Genomic DNA, 16855 nt, shown 5'->3' on the forward strand with positions numbered 1-16855 from the left:
AAATAAGAGCTTCATATATGAGGCATTCAACAAAATAACTATGTTCATCAACATAAATGATTGCAAACTTATTCCAAACCACCTTTATCAACTAAGGCTGGCTATCGGAAAAGTGCTGTAAAGAGTACAAAAATTTGGCACTTACCCTTCTACAGAAAGTTTGGTACACTGGTCTGAAACCATAAAAACAGGAAAAACAAAAAAAGTAATCTGAGCCAATTTTCACAACTCAAACCACTGAAGCACTGCCATGTCCCAAAAAAAAAAATAATAATAATAATAGATATTACTCACTTCCTTCTGCGTATTATTGGGTCCTAGAAACCTTGACAGTTGTTTCTGTCCTCAGATCCTGAATAGTGGTGCTTATTTAACACTTTAACAAGAAAACCGGATAAAGAGTCTGCTTTTCATAGTGGTCTCAGTTATTCAATATGCCCCAGCTGTTGAAAATAGATTCCACAGTTCGGACTGGATAATTTATTTTGTTCTATTTTCAAGACTCAGGAAACTGGCCCATCCTCACTAATCAAAACTAATGCAGATTCTTTCCCATCACATCAAGCATCAAAAGTAAAGGTTTATTAAAGATCCATGGAGGTAGAAATGACCCCAAAGATCAACACTGAGAAGCAGGGAGTTAGCCATCATAAAGAAAAGTTGAGAATGAAAGTCTTAAGAGAGCATAAAATAAATTTTGTTTCTACATTTTTGATACTCAGGGAAAAAACATGGTAAAGAGAACTTTCCCTTTGAAGTACAAAGTTAATGCTAAATAAACTTTAACAAAAATCACAGTATCATATTTAAACTAACAAATATCTGATTTAACATTTTATGTAAAGAGATACATTTTATAATTGCATCTAACATCTACCAGCACATGTTTACTTTGCTTTAGAAGAAAGAAGGCAGCCTAATGCCAAGTTCTAAGTAGTTGACCCCTCTGGGCCTTTGTTAAGAGACCTGCAAGTTCTGGCATGCCCAGGTGAGATTTCCCATTAAGACTCAGCCACATTAACACTAGCTCAGCAACCGGGATATCACTAGGGGTCATCCCCAAAACACAACAAACCCATCCCTGAACACAAACAGTATGGGTTCATTTTAATGACAAACGTCATTAAAGGATTGATAGAGGGAGGTTTATGGGTTCTCTGTTAAGGAAGGTTTTCTGGCGTCAAGTCTGCTTTAAGAGAAAATTCGTTATTCCTGTTCATATTAGATAAAATATCATTATTTGATAAGCCATCTATTTCTAAAACTCAGGAAACCACGCAAAAACATTTCCCCAAATGGAAGCTTATTATTCTAATCCCAAGAGATCTATTCTGTTCCACACAGGTGTGGATCAGGAAATGTATGCTAGAGTTTCAGAAAGCTAGTTCTGCTGGAATGTTAATAGAAGTGGGAGGGGGATGGGGACCGATTTCAGGCTGAAGTACTTGGGAAAATTCTGAGTTAAACAGGTTACTTTATTACTCAGAACCATGCAGAATCTTTAAAATGGGAATGTGCTCTGTAAAATCTCCAAGATGGAGAGTTCTAAACTTATTTGACTGCTGAATTTTTTTTTTTTTTTTTTTGCCACGGTAAACCTTATAGAGCAGTAGTGCACAACCTTGGCAGCATATTGGAATCATGTAGGTAGTTTTTAAAAATCCCAACACCCAGACTTCACCCCAAGCCAATTATATCAGAATTTCTGGGAGTAGAACCTGGCATCAATATTTTTTAAAGCTTCCCAGACTTTTTTTGGCTGCGTAGGGTCTTCGTTGCCGTGCGCGGGCTTTCTCTAGTTGCAGAGAGCGGGGGCTACTCTTTGTTGAGGTGCACGGGCTTCTCATTGCGGTGGCTTCTCTTGTTGCAGAGCACAGGCTCTAGGCGCACGGGCTTCAGTAGCTGTGGCTCGTGGGCTCTAGAGCACCGGCTCAGTAGCTGTGGCGCAGGGGCTTAGTTGCTCCACGGCATGCCGGATCTTCCCGGACCAGGGATTGAACCTGTGTCCCCTGCACTGGCAGGCGGATTCTTAACCACTGCGCTTCCCAGACTTTTTAAAACCAAGTATGAGAACCAATGTAACTTTGGGAAACACTGACCTATAAGCCTCTTCTCCAAACTAAAATAAAATAGCCACACAAATATATGTTCCTGGACCTAAACAGGAAGAGACCCACCAAAAAAATAAAACACACTAAACTAAAAACTGGTGATGATAGGACATCCAACTTTCAACCAGCTTTATTCCACTGGATATCAGCACGGCACCCTACCTCAACCTCACCTCTGCACCTAGTCATTAGTTTTTAAGTCATGCTTTCTATATTTGTCTTCGAAACTGGGCCCCTAGATGTTATTTATTGTCTGTATAGTTGTATTCCCCATTTAATTTTATATGTCCTAGAAAAATTGGGTTTTAGCAGATTTATGAATCATTAATACCCAAAAAGTTACCAAGCTAATACATATGGACCAATAAAAAAAGAAGTAAGCACAAAGTGAATTTGAAAGCACAAAAAAAGATCTAAAAGCAGAGTTGTGCAATTTAGATGGGTTACCTTTTCAGTGTTCTGTGAGATTTAGAAAGTTTTCACAAACACCTGTTTTATGAACACCCAAAAATGCAGATTTAAAAACCACTGCCAAGAAAATAATCTAAGAATTCCAATAAGGGTTGGTGGTCTCGTGGGACTGTAGAGAGGCTGCAATTAATATGACCTTGTAGAATGACTGGTCAACAGTATGGACTATCAATTTGGTAGTACACTGACTGACAGGAAGAGAACCTAAAAAGATTCATACTGGGCTTGCCAATTCAAACTCCGACTCTGGCCCCAGAACTGAAAAGCCCCTTGTTCCCTTGAAGGCCAACTGCCAAGCAAGCCTACAGTAAAGATGGATGGACTTAAAGAATTAAAATAGGTGAAAAATACCCTCTTTCCCTAGTTTTGAGATAAAGTCACTGTTGATAAAACACATTGGCTATCCTTAGTACAAGTGAAAAGTACAGTTTTCGACAGACCTACTTTACCATTAAATGGAACACCCTAAAACTGACTTGCAGACAGTAACATCACAACAAATACTCCTTGAGTGTCACACCAAGCCAGAAATTCAAATGCCTCCAAAGTCTACTATACTTCATGTAATCAAGAATAGAGGGTAGGGACTTCCCTGGTGGCGCAGTGGTTAAGAATCCACCTGCCAATGCAGAGGACACGAGTTCGATCCCTGGTCCAGGAAGATCCCACATGGCACGGAGCAATTAAGCCTGTGCACCACAACTACTGAGCCTGCGCTCTAGAGCCACAACTACTGAGCCTGCGTGCCACAACTACTGAAGCCCGTGTGCCTAGAGCCCGTGCTCCGCCACAAGAGAAGCCACCGCAATGAGAAGCCAGCTCACTGCAATGAAGACTAGCCCCAGCTCGCCGCAACTAGAGAAAGCCCGCGCCCAGCAATGAAGACCCAACGCAGCCAAAAATAAAATGAATTAATTAAAAACAAAAGAAAATGGAATAAAATGGGAAAAAATCTTTAAAAAAATAGGCAGTAAATGGGGGTTGGGGGAGGAATTGAGTGAAGGTGGTCAAAAGGTACAAACCTCCAGTTATAAGGTAAATAAGTACTGGGGATGTAATATGCAACATGGTGACTATAGTTAACACTGCTCTATGGGGTATTTGAATGTTGCTAAGGGAGTAGATCCCAAAGGTTCTCATCATAAGAAAAAAAATTGTAACTATATGAGGTGATAAGTATTAACTAAACTTATTGTGGTAATCATTTCACAATATATGAAAGTCAAGTCATTGAGCGGTACACCTTAAATTTATACAGTGTTGTATATCAACTATATCTCAATAAAACTGACAGAAAAAAAAGAATAAGCAGTAAATCTACCCAAATCTTTTTTTTTAATTTGCTTCATCTTTAGTGAATTTTTAACTAGGTTAATAGAAAACTATTAATTTAAAATTTTTAAGATAAATCCAAATAGAAAAACTCAATTAGACAGTACTTGTGGTTATAGTAATACACTGCAAGCATCATATTATATAGTATCCTACCTAACCTACCATTATAAAAAACAACCTATGCCATACAAATGAAAACTTACAGCACCTAAAGCCAGTACCTGGATTGTTATTCTCCATTTTCATCGTAATGTGAAAGGCATTCATGATGCCTACCCCTAACAGCTCCTCCAATCTCCAGTTCCAGTGTTAAATCTCCTTCCTCCTGGAGCAGGTACCTAGTTGTCCTAATAATCTTTAGATCCATAAGTCTAACATAGTGACTGGCACAGAAAAAGCAATAAATTAATTATGTATTCCCTGGCACACAAATAAGGAAAGAACCCAATCCCAGCCCTTGAGAGAAGAGTCAGCCATATTTGGTGGAAAGTCAGCCATGCAAACAAATAATTACAATATAAGACATTTGTTTTAATGGTGTATGTAGCAAATGTAATGGGGCATGAACAAAATGTAATAGGAAATTATAGGCACAGGACATGCCAACCCTCTCTAGAAAAATGAGCAAAGGTGCTACGGAAGAGACTGCTCCAATAAATGTTTGTTAAATCAATAAATCTTGAAGAACAGCATTATTTAAATTAAAACCTTAAAATACTTTTATTAGAAAGACTAAAACCCTATAGCACAAGTGGTAAATAGGCATTTCAGTAAAGAGGGCATGTAAAGATACCAACCACACGTCAACAAGCCTCCAAAACTGTCCTCATTTTTCTTAATTTTTAGACAATAAAACAATCACATTTAAATAGAAGTTCCTTTGAGGCTTCCTGTTTTACAAATAAAAGTATTAATGCAGAAGTGGGATAAAAAAATCTAGACAATGAAGATAAAGATGTAATTTAACAATAAATGGGGTGGAAAACCTAGTGGATGATAGAATCCAGATTATCAAAGGAAGGCAAAGGCAATGATGACTGACTAGGACTAGTATGAAGATGATTCTTGATAATACTGCATTAGCTTTAGTTGATCTGGGCAGTAGACTAAAATCAACTCACATCTTATCTCAGCATTAGGAAAAAAATTGTTTCTGTAGCAAAATTCCAGAAAACTAGTAGTATTCTATCAACTAAATTTTCCACTGAATTATAAATGCACACTGTGTGGTATTTTCTGCTTCAAATGTAGGATTTATGAAGAGTCTGGATTTAGAAATGCAACTTAATGTAAATACATTAAGTTGTACACCAACTCTTGGTGTCACATTACCAGAGAAATACAGCTTAGTTATATTCAAGGTCAAACTTTTAGTTGGAAATAGGTGCCTAAACTAAGGGGAAAAAATGCCTGACGTCTGTGTTAAGCATTCTTTTTTTCAGGTAAACAAATAACTAAAATTCTCTATGTCTAACAACACTACAATATTCTCCAGAGTATTGTCTCAATTTCTTTCTTCTAAAATACAGTTGAGACCATGTGACTTAAAAAGCTACAGTTAAAAAGATAGGAAATGACCTAAATGTCTACCTGTCAGAGACCAATTAAATGCATTCTTGTACATTATACAGCAGTAAGACAGAATGAGGAAGGAAGCTCTCTATTTACTGATGTGAAAAGATATGTCCAAGATGAGTTAAGTGAAAAAAAAATCAAGATGCAGAATAGTACATACAGTATGTTACATTTTGTGATAAAATGGGGAAAATAAGACTGTACATCTTTATTTGCTTATATATGCATAAAGAAAGGATATAGAATAAACTAATACCAGAAGTTATTTGGAAAGGACTGGACAGATAAGAATCAAGGGTGGGAGAGAGAGTTTTCACTATAAACTATATATATTTTAAAATATTTGAACCATGTTAATGTATTTATATTTTCAAATATTTAAATAAAAACAGTTTGGAAAAATAAGCTACAATTATAACAATTATGATTTAATTCTACGTTAAGTAGTAATAATTTTTTATATCTTTTCTTCCATTCCAATCTTATCAATTATTCAAAGATTCTAGTTCTCAGGAAACAAATTAATTACCTATCACATATAAGCTAAAATATAATTATGATTAAAGGAAGAATTCATTCTTTCCTTCTCCTTCTCCAGTATCTTCATCTAAATTCACAATTAAGGTTAGCAAGGCTCACCTGGCTTGTGAAACAAATACATCTCCCATGACTTCTGAGTGGATACTATCACAAGCATAAAAATTAATATATATTTTCCACTTAAAATGTCTGAATAGCCACAATGTCCACTGGGCCTATTGACTGGAATTACAATTTTACAAATGTTACAGCATTACAATCCCCAGGTGCATGTGTTGTTTTCAAAATAACAACAAAAAACTGTAAACATTTTTCTGATTTAAAAAACAAATTTAATGAGTCCTCACTGTCTCAAGGAAAAGTACACCTATGATCCCTTCACAGTCGCTGGCCCCTCTCTCACCACGGATCCTATGGCTCCTACCACAGAGGATGTTGGAAGTTGCCTCAGACACAATCCCTTCCAGGGCTTTCCAGTAGGGTACACAGATGCCTAACTTTTCCTCCTCTACCTGCGAAACCCTTTAAAAGTTTAGTTTAAATGAGTCTGATACTTTCTCGTATTTCTGTCAGAATCTTTTCTTCTATTTTTATAAAACCCAACTTTTTAACAATTAATTACGTGCCTATAGAGCTACCTGCCCCTACTAGAATGTGTGATCATTAGAAATACTTCCTATTCATATTTATATCCTTGTGGATAATCCTTATTTCTTATGAATAATAGTAACAGTACTAACAACAACAAGAAAAACAAAAACCAGGTACTGCACCAGGCACGGTGATATATGTATTACCTCATTTAATCCTCAGGATAGCTCTGAAGCCATTGTACAGAAAAGGAAGCTGAAGCTCAGAGAGGATAAGTAATTTGCCCAAGTTACATATACTTACTTATTACATATAGAAAAGAGCAGAATGAACCTTCGAACCCAGGCAGTGTCTCTGCCTCCAAATCATGTACTCTTAACCACTTTGCTTAAAATTTAGGAAGTGATTATCATTATTACTGCAATGAAATGGAAGTTTGTGTCCCCCCAAAAGTCATATGTTGAAAGTCTAATCCCCAATGGGATGGTATTAGGAGGTGGGACCTTGGGAAGTAGTTAGGTCATGAGGGTAGAGCCCTCATGAATGCGATTAGTGCCCTTATAAGAGGGCACTAATAAGAGGTACCCCAGAGCGTTTTTCTGCCCTCTTTCCACTATGTGAGGACACAGCGAGAAGTAAGCAGTCTACAGCCCTGAAGAGAGCCCTCACCAGAACTTGACCATGCTGGCACCTGATCAGTCTGCAGAACTGTGAGAAACAAATTTCTGTTGTTTACAACCCACCCAGTCTATGGTACTTTGTTACAACAGCCCAAATTAACTAAAACAATTACCCTTTTCTAAAAAATAGAATTGTACAAAGAGCTTTCAAATTATAGAAGCCATTAGAAGTGGGAGAAAAAAAGCTTTGTCCTCATCATTAAAACTCTCTTCTACATAATCTGTAACCTTTTATCTGTCCTTTAATGGCTAATTAGCTCATTCTCTAGGTTGCTTGAGGATATTTTCCTCTCACTGTCCCAACTCCAGTACTTTACCCCTTGCTTTCACTGAGAAGATCAAGCATACTAGCTGTTGTTGTCCCTATATCCTCCTCACCTGACACCCACCCTGTGCCTAATAACTCTCCCTCTTGTGGTCTGAGAAACAGACGTGGGAATCCTTTGGATCTTAGGGGATTTAGTCTTAACTTATTCATTAAAATAAATATTTACAAAAAGCACTTTTAAGTGTCAGGCACTGAGACCTGCCCTCTGTGAGTTTACAGGAGAGTAATGAAGACAAAGAGGCCGCCTCATTCTTTCCTGTTCCTTTCTTTCATTATTGTTGGTAATTTTGATATTAGTAACAATAAGAAGCAATCCATGTGCTTGTAGATTTGGACACACAAATAAACAAAAAGGCAAAAATATTAGAATCATCCACAATTCTGTTGATGACTGTTGTGGAAGTTCTTGTGAAGTAGAAGTAGTACATTTCAGAGATGACTGTTGTGGAAGTTCTTCTGAAGTAGAAGTAGTACATTTCCTTCTACTCTTTAAATAAGCTCAAGTTTACACGAAATTTTTAAAATATCTTCTTCAGGTGACACTTACAAAACATTCTTTTCCAGCACTGTAATGAGAGACAGCCTTCCTCAGGATGGAAGCTAGATTTGTCTGCTAAACAGGTGATTAGGGTCGCCACTACATATGTACTTCTGGGAAGGTGCTTTGAGGCTCTTATTCTATATTCCCAGCCCCTGACATTTGGTCAGAGATCAATCAATGCTCACAAAATGAAAGAATGAATGGATGAATCAGTGATGTAGATGACTGAAATCTAACAAATCTTGACGTGGTTATTAGGTCATAAATCAGGCACTGTTTGTGCTTAAACTGTCAAGGTATAGAAAGAATTCAAGGAAAAAAATTAATTCCTGAAAAGGGAAAGCTATTTTATTCTTACTAGACGGGGGAGGGGGTCTCTACAAAAACAAAATAATAAAAACTACTGTCTCATTTCATTCCATGTAATATCATGGTCACACTCTTCATACAATTAAAAAACACAATTCTCCAATTCTAAAGTAGCGAGCTGTCTAGCAAAGTTGCCATAGCTCAAGTCTCACAAGCAGTTATACCTGAATGGAAGATAGGGGGGATTTGAGCCAGATAGGAGTGCTCTGTAGGCTTCTTCTGGTGTCTTCTTTAAATAGATTACCTAAGACAAATAAATAGCAACATTTAGAACACCACCAAAGAATGACACAAAACTAACTTAATTACTCACCAAATTTGCATTTCCCTTCTTCCACTTTGAAAGTGACAACTGTCATGGTGATAATGTTGATCTTTAGACAGCAAGCAAGCTGCCAAAATTTCCTTTTCAGCTTGAAGCGGAACAACAGCCTTTGGCTTAAGGATGAGTAAGAGCTTAAAGACACAGGGCAAATCCATAAAGGGGCCATCCAGGGCTGTTTACAAGGCACATTGAACAGATACAATGGCAAGGTTTTCCCTTTTGGGAGCAGAATAATTGTACCTCCATTATTGAACTGTGTGTTCACCAAAGACCAATACAGACTTCCCTGTCCTTCGTAGAAGATCTGCTGCGAGGTAATTTAGTTCCTGGTGAATTCTGAAAGACATCTCAGGGCACAATACCCTTGGGAGATCTACAGAGTTCTCTGTCTCCTCTGAGGAAAGCGCATGTTGCTCTCCAAACAATCAATAAAATCACAATGAAATGGGGAGAAATGCATGCAGGTAAGAGCACTGGAAAGCATATTGGCTTGGCTCTTGATGTCAAGGATACTTAAATCCCTCCAGTCCAGCATGATAAACTAATCATAAATAAAGAAACAAACAAAAAAGAGCTCTTAAAACCAGTAAATAACTTCCATTTAATCAACTTATTGACTATATACTAGCTGCTAGGCACTTTATCAGGTACTGGCACCTCTCTTAATAGAAATCACATTTGTGGGGCAAAACAAAGTAATTAACAAAAAGAAATACAGTCTGAGATAAGTGCTGAAAAGGAAATAAGCAGAGTATTGGAAAGAGAGTAGACTTACTTAATACCTTGACGTGGTCAGGGAGGGGTCTCTTGGAGACATTCAGGAGGAGAGCCATGGGAACAGCTAAGGGAAAGGAGGAACAACAAGGGCCAGGGTTCTTGAGGGGGGAAGAGCTTGGTGAGTTGGACAGAGGAGATGAGTGTGACTAGAGCAGCGGGCGAAGGGAAAGCCAGGTAGTGTTCAGATTGTGAAGAGCACTGCAAACCATGAGGAGAGGTTGGTTTTATTCTAAGAGCAATTTAATATTTTAATTCTCAGACAGGAGCACTGATCATTTTCCTCTATAGTTTGAATCAACTTTCATCCCTAAAATCCTCTCTACCTAGAAAGAATGACATTATTTCCTTAATATGTTCCAACATCAAAACCCTATGCATTAGTACATATAGTAATATTACATATAATTTTTTATATATTTATATAAATAAATACATATAATGTATATGTATATATACATATATGCATATATATTTATAAGCTTGTAAAGACAAGAGAGAAATAATTTTTGAAATGGTTGACTAGGCACTGTAGACTAAAATGGTTTTCCATAAATATCAGTTATTCCTATGGATATACAGATATCAAAAAAAAAAAAAGAAACCCTATGGGGCTTCCCTGGTGGCGCAGTGGTTGAGAGTCCACCTGCCGATGCAGGGGACACGGGTTCGTGCCCCAGTCCGGTAAGGTCCCACATGCCACAGAGCGGCTAGGCCCGTGAGCCATGGCCGCTGGGCCTGCGCGTTCAGAGCCTGTGCCCCGCAACGGGAGAGGCCACAACAGTGAGAGGCCCGCATACCACAAAAAAAAAAAAAAAAAAAAAGTATGCATTTCAACAAGAATGAGAGAGTCCCAGTTCTTAAAAAGTAGGGTTTTCTTCTCTACTTACAAAGTTTCTTTGAGCTTTACGCTGTTCCACTAGCAATATATTACATGTACTTAATTATTAATAATTTCAGGACTAGAAAACACTTCAATTCTCTAAAGAAAGAAAGCTAAAATAAATACATAAAAAGATACTTCTAACTTTATTAAGAAAGCTCCATATTCCTGTGACAAGTAAACAAGAAGGTCTGATAAAGCACACACCAAACAAAGCAAATTGAATATGAAACAAAAACAGCACAGAAAATGAAACCACAGTAAAACAATGATCGAGACATGAGACACAGATTCCACCAACGGAGAACCATATCTCAAGCTGCAGCTCAAATAATTACAAAAATCCACGTAAACCAACCCTAGCTTTAAAGACCATTTTCAGTAACCAATATTAAAACAGGACTTTGTTGTTCCCTAACGAGTAGGTTATATAATATACTCAACAGAGTTGATTATGATGCAGTGATTTTTCAAACCTAAAGATGCAGCAGTATTTGCAAGCTGACTATGCCTGCTAAAAGGGAAAGCTGCTTGTAGAAAGCTCCTGTATTTGGATTAGATAATTAAAGCTTATACAACCACCTTTGAAAAGCAAAAATACATTTCCCTCTTCAGGAGCAATTACATTAATTCTCTTTAATTCTAAGGCAATCATTCTACAGGAGGGACACAACAGCCCACATGAAAGACCTCTTTAGACTGGATACCCCACTGAGTTTTGCTACTCATCTTACCTGCATGACTTAGCACACATGACCCATGTTCTCACACTGTAAGATGAGAGTCTTTGTTTTTTATTTTTATCCCAATGTTAAATTATTAATAAGTGCAAAGTGAAACCCAACAGAGGCCATCTAAATTCCAGGAAGATTCCAGGGGCAGGTAAATACAATGTCCTTTTACAACCTGATGATAGGTACTTGGGAGGGCGGTGAAATGTTCTAATAAAGGAGTGTATTACTGAATGCATGTACACTGTGGTCATTAAAATACCAAATTCCATTTCTCCAGGAGAAAAAATGTCATGGATTCTTATGCCAGGTCTTCTTAGATATGTTTCCTATTAAAAAAAGACAGAGAGACAGACTAGGCCAGATCAGAGGCTGGAAATAAAACATTAAGCCTTTGCTGTTGAGGAACCTAAAGCTCAGAGAGGTAAGGAACTTCCCAAACTCTCATTGCTGCTCTGTGATGCAGTTAGAATTCGAACACAGATCTGACTCCAAAGCCCACAGTAATTCCATACATCATATCTGCTTAAAAATGTAGATGCAGGTAATGGAAGCAGAATCTGGAACAACAACAACAAAAAGATTCCTACTCTTCCAATTTCTAAATGCCATTACACTTGACTTTTAAAATTAGGTGACTTCAGGGCTTCCCTGGTGGCACAGTGGTTGAGAGTCCTCCTGCCGATGCAAGGGACACGGGTTCGTGCCCCGGTCCGGGAAGATCCCACATGCCGCGGAGCGGCTGGGCCCGTGAGCTATGGCCACTGAGCCTGCGCGTCCGGAGCCTGTGCTCCGCAACGGGAGAGGCCACAACAGTGAGAGGCCTGCGTACCGCAAAAAAAAAAAAAAAATTAGGTGACTTCAGGGCGTCTTTGGTGGCTCAGTGGTTAAGAATCCACCTGCCAACGCAGGGGACACGGGTTCTATCCCTGGTCTGGGAAGATCCCACATGCCACGGAGCAACTAAGCCTGTGCGCCACAACTACTGAGCCTGCACTCTAGAGCCACAACTACCGAGCTGCGTGCCACAACTACCAAAGCCCACACACCTACAGCCCATGCTCCACAACAAAAGAAGCCACCGCAATAAGCAACGAAGAGTAGCCCCCGCTCGCCACAACTAGAGAAAGCCCGTGCGCAGCAACGAAGACCAACACAGCCAAAAATTTTTAAAAATAAATTTATTAAAAAAATATAGGTGACTTCAGGGGAATTCCCTGGCAGCCATGGGTTCCCTGTGGCCCGTGTTCAATCCCTGGTCGGGGCACTAAGATCCCACAAACCGCATGGCACAGTCAAAAATATAAATAAATAAAATAAAATTAGGTGACTTCAAACTGTTAACAGTAGTTGTGCCTAAGGAATAGGGCTGGGGGAATATTAGTAGAAGAAGAAGGAATTTCTACTTATATTTTCTACTATCTCCACATTTCTTGTATTTTGTAGTAAGGTGTATTAATTTGTTTTTTAAATGTGGAGTAACTAAATCAGTTATGAAATGTTAAATAAAAATAAAATCTATATTTATTACTCAAAGATTTGTTCCCAGATATTCTAATATTTCTAAAAATGCTTTCTGGATAAAATTAACTTCAAAGCATCTTCTAAATATCCTGGTTTTCCTTTTCTGCTTCTCAGGGAAAAAATAATATGCTGTCTTCTCTTCTCACTAAATATTAGCATATATGAACCCAAACCAGAAGAATCTTCCCCAACTTTTGATTGATAAAATTTAACAAAAGCCCTTTGCATAGTGCTTGGTTTGCCATGCCAATTTATCCTTGAAATTAGTGAGTATATGTATGACTTTTATAAAATTGCCCTACTCTTTGCCAGGAAGTCCTACAAACCTTCTCAATAGAACAGCATTTGACATATATGTTCTTACTTTTAACTAAGTAAGAGTCAAACAATTAAAATGACTATGAGGTTTTTATTTAACAATTAATTGAAATTACAGTACTACAAGCTAGTATAAAATATTATTTACAAATAAGCCAATGTTTCCCAAACTTCAATTAATCATGCATCAACTTTCTCAACTTCTGCCACCACACGTAGCACCACGTATTACCATTTCTCTTTAAAGACATACCCTTTTAACTTAAATCAATGTATTCTAAAGTGGTTTATATCATTGCTATAAATGGAAAACCAGTATCACTTGCCACAGAGTCTATACATAAATGAATTTTAAAATATATAACTCTTAAATCTGTAAAATGTTTGTGAAGATTAATTGCACATACAAGTGTGAGTTCATATCTGGGCTCTCTATTCTATTCTGTTGATCTATGTGTCTGTTTTTGTGCCAGTATCATACTGCTTTGATGACTGTAGCTTTGTAGTATAGTTTGAAATCAGGGAGCATGATACCTCTAGCTCTTCTTTCTCAAGGTAGTTTTGGTTATTTGAAGTCTTTGTGTTTCCATACACAGTTAAGCATTATTCTAGTTCTGTGAAAAATGCCATTGGGCAATTAATCTACAACAAAGGAGGTAAGAATATACAATGTGGGAAAGACAGGCTCTTCAATAAATGGTATTGGAAAAACTGGACAGCTACATGCATAAGTATCAAACTGGACTACTCTCTCACATTATGCACAAAAATAAATTCAAAATGGATTAAAGATTTAAATATAAGACTTGAAATCATAAAACTTCTGGAATAAAACATAGTACTCTCTTTGACAACAATCTCAATATTTTTCTGGATATGTCTTTTCAGGCAAGGGAAACAAAAGCAAAAATAAAGGGGACTATATCAAACTAAGAAGCTTTGCACAGTGAAGGAAACTATCAGAAAAACAAAAAGAACACCTACTGAATGGGAGAAGATATTTGTAAATGATATATCTGATGAGGGGTTAATATCCAAAATATACAAAGAACTCATACAACTCAACATCAAAAAAATAAACAACCCAGGCTTCCCTGGTGGCGCAGTGGTTGAGAGTCCGCCTGCCGATGCAGGGGACACGGGTTCGTGCCCCGGTCTGGGAAGATCCCACATGCCACGGAGCGGCTGGGCCCGTGAGCCATGGCCGCTGAGCCTGCACGTCTGGAGCCTGTGCTCCGCAACGGGAGAGGCCACAACAGTGAGAGGCCCGCGTACCGCAAAAAAAATAAAAAAATAAAAATAATAAACAACCCAATTAAAAGATGGGCAGAGGATCTGAATAGACTCTTTTCCAAAGAAGACATACAGATGACCAACAGCCACATGAAAAGATGCCCAACATCACTAACCAACAGGGAAATGCAAATCAAAACCCCAATGAGATATCACCTCACACCTGTCAGAATGGCTATTATCAAAAAAGACAACAAACAGCAAATGAAGAAAACAAAACCCTTCTGCACTGCACTGGGAATGTAAATTGGTACAGCTGCTATGGAAAAAAGTAGGGAGACTCCTCAAAAAATTAAAAATAAAACTACCATAGGATCCAGAAATTCCACCCCTGTGTAGTTATTCAAAGAAAACAAAAACACTAATTTGAAAAGATATATGCCCCCCCTATATTTGTTGCAGCATTATTTACAAAAATAGCCAAGATATGCAAGCAACCCAAGTGCCCATCAATAGATGAATAAAGAAGATGTAATACACAATGGAATATTACTGAGCCATGAAAAAGAATGAAATCTTGCCATTTGCAACAACATGGATGGACCTAGAGAGTATTATGCTAAGTGAAATAGACAGAGAAAGACAAGTACTGTATGATTTTACGTATATGTGAAATCTAAAAAACAAATGAACAAACATAAAACAGAATGGTTGCCAGAGGTGAGGGAGGTGAGGGGAGGAAAGAAATAGGTAAGGGAGATGAAGAGGTACAAACTTCCAGATGCAAAATAAATAAGTCATGGGTATGAAATGCACCATGTGGGGAATATAGTCAATAACTATACAGTATCTTGAATGGTGACATATCACAACTAGACTATTACCATGTTGATAATTTTGAAATGTACAGAAATACCAAATCACTATGTTATGTAACAGGAACTAACATAGTATTGTAAGTATTATATCTCAAAAACAAACAAACTCATAGAAAGAGAGATCAGATTTGTGGTTACCAGACGTAGGGGCTCACAGGAGGGGGAATTGAATGAAGGTGGTCAAAAGGTACAAACTTCCAGTTATAAGATAAATAAGTACTAGGGATGTAATGTACAACATGATAAATATAATTAGCACTGTTGTATGTTATATATGAAAGCTGTTAAGAGTGTAAATCCTAAGAATTCTCATCATAAAAAAATTCTGTTTCGGGCTTCCCTGGTGGCGCAGTGGTTGAGAGTCCGCCTGCCGATGCAGGGGACACGGGTTTGTGCCCCGGTTCGGGAAGAACCCACATGCCGCGGAGCGGCTAGGCCTGTGAGCCATGGCCGCTGAGCCTGTGCGTCCGGAGCTTGTGCTCCGCAACGGGAGAGGCCACAACAGTGAGAGGCCCGCGTAACGCAAAAAAAAAATAATAATAATTCTGTTTCTTTAATTTTGTATCTGAGATGATGGATGTTCACTAAACTTACAGTGATAATATTTCATGATGTATGTGACTCAAATCATTGTTACACACCTTAAACTTATACAATGCTGTATGTCAATAGTTAAACTTATACAATGCTGTATGTCAACTGTATCTCAATAAATGTGGAAGAAAAAAGTAAAATAAAATAAAATGTTTGTGCACACCACACATTGAGAAACAATGTAACAAATATAAAGTTTGGACCAATTTTATAGAACAGCAGACCAACCTGGTAAATTAAAATCCTCTTAGGAGAGACAGGCACGAGCCGAGGCTAAAAGCGCGGACCCCAGGGACGGGCGGGAGACGCTAAGGCTGCTGCTGCCACCACCAAGAGGCCTGTGTGCGAGCACAGGTCACTCTCCACACCCCTCTTCCGCGGAGCCTGTGCAGCCCGCCACTGCCAGGTTCCCGGGATCCAGGGACAACTTCCCCGGGAGAACGCACGGCAGGCCTCAGGCTGGTGCAACGTCACGCCGGCCTCTGCCGCCGCAGGCCCGCCCCGCACGCAGTGCCCCTCCCTCCCCCGCCCGGCCTGAGTGCGCCAGAGCCCCCGAATCTGCGGCTCCTTTAACCCCGTCCTGTCTGAGCAAAAAACAGACGCCCTCCACCGACCTACACGCAGAGGCGGAGCCAAATCCAAAGCTGAGCCCCTGTGAGCTGTGAGAACAAAGAAAAGAAAGGGAAATCTCTCCCCGCAGCCTCAGAAACAGCGGATTAAAGCTTCACAATCAACTTGATGTACCCTGCGTCTGTGGAATACCTGAATAGACAACAAGTCATCCCAAACTGAGGAGGTGGGCTTCGAGAGCAAGATCTATGATTTTTTCCCCTTTTCCTCTTTTTGTGAATGTGTATGTGTATGCTTCTGTGTGAGATCTTGTCTGTATAGTGTTGCTTCCACCATTTGTCCTAGGGTTCTATCCGTTCATGGTTTTTTTTTTTAATTTTTTTCTTAATAATTAATTTTAATAACTTTATTATACTTTACCTTCTTTCTTTCTTTCTTTCTTTCTTTCTTTCTTTCTTTCTTTCTTTCTTTCTTTCTTTCTTTC

At 38.5% G+C, this 16855-nt stretch overlaps 1 protein-coding gene across 4 annotated transcripts in view; it reads right to left on the reverse strand.

Moving 5' to 3' along the window:
* Window positions 1-16855, reverse strand: part of CDC14A (cell division cycle 14A) — a 183492-nt gene that overhangs the window by 105812 nt on the left and 60825 nt on the right. For all 4 annotated transcript variants that reach the window (XR_003794349.1, XM_029227789.1, XM_029227788.1 and 1 more), the window contains exon 5: window positions 8706-8785. Coding sequence is in view for 3 of the 4 variants with exons in the window: in XM_029227789.1 (XP_029083622.1) it covers window positions 8706-8785 (80 nt within the window). In the remaining variant the exon portion in view is untranslated. The remainder of the gene's footprint in view (window positions 1-8705; window positions 8786-16855) is intronic.

Source organism: Monodon monoceros, unplaced genomic scaffold (assembly GCF_005190385.1).
Source record: "Monodon monoceros isolate NGI ecotype Baffin Bay Population unplaced genomic scaffold, NGI_Narwhal_1 Super_Scaffold_18, whole genome shotgun sequence".
Classification (NCBI taxonomy): domain Eukaryota; kingdom Metazoa; phylum Chordata; class Mammalia; order Artiodactyla; family Monodontidae; genus Monodon; species Monodon monoceros.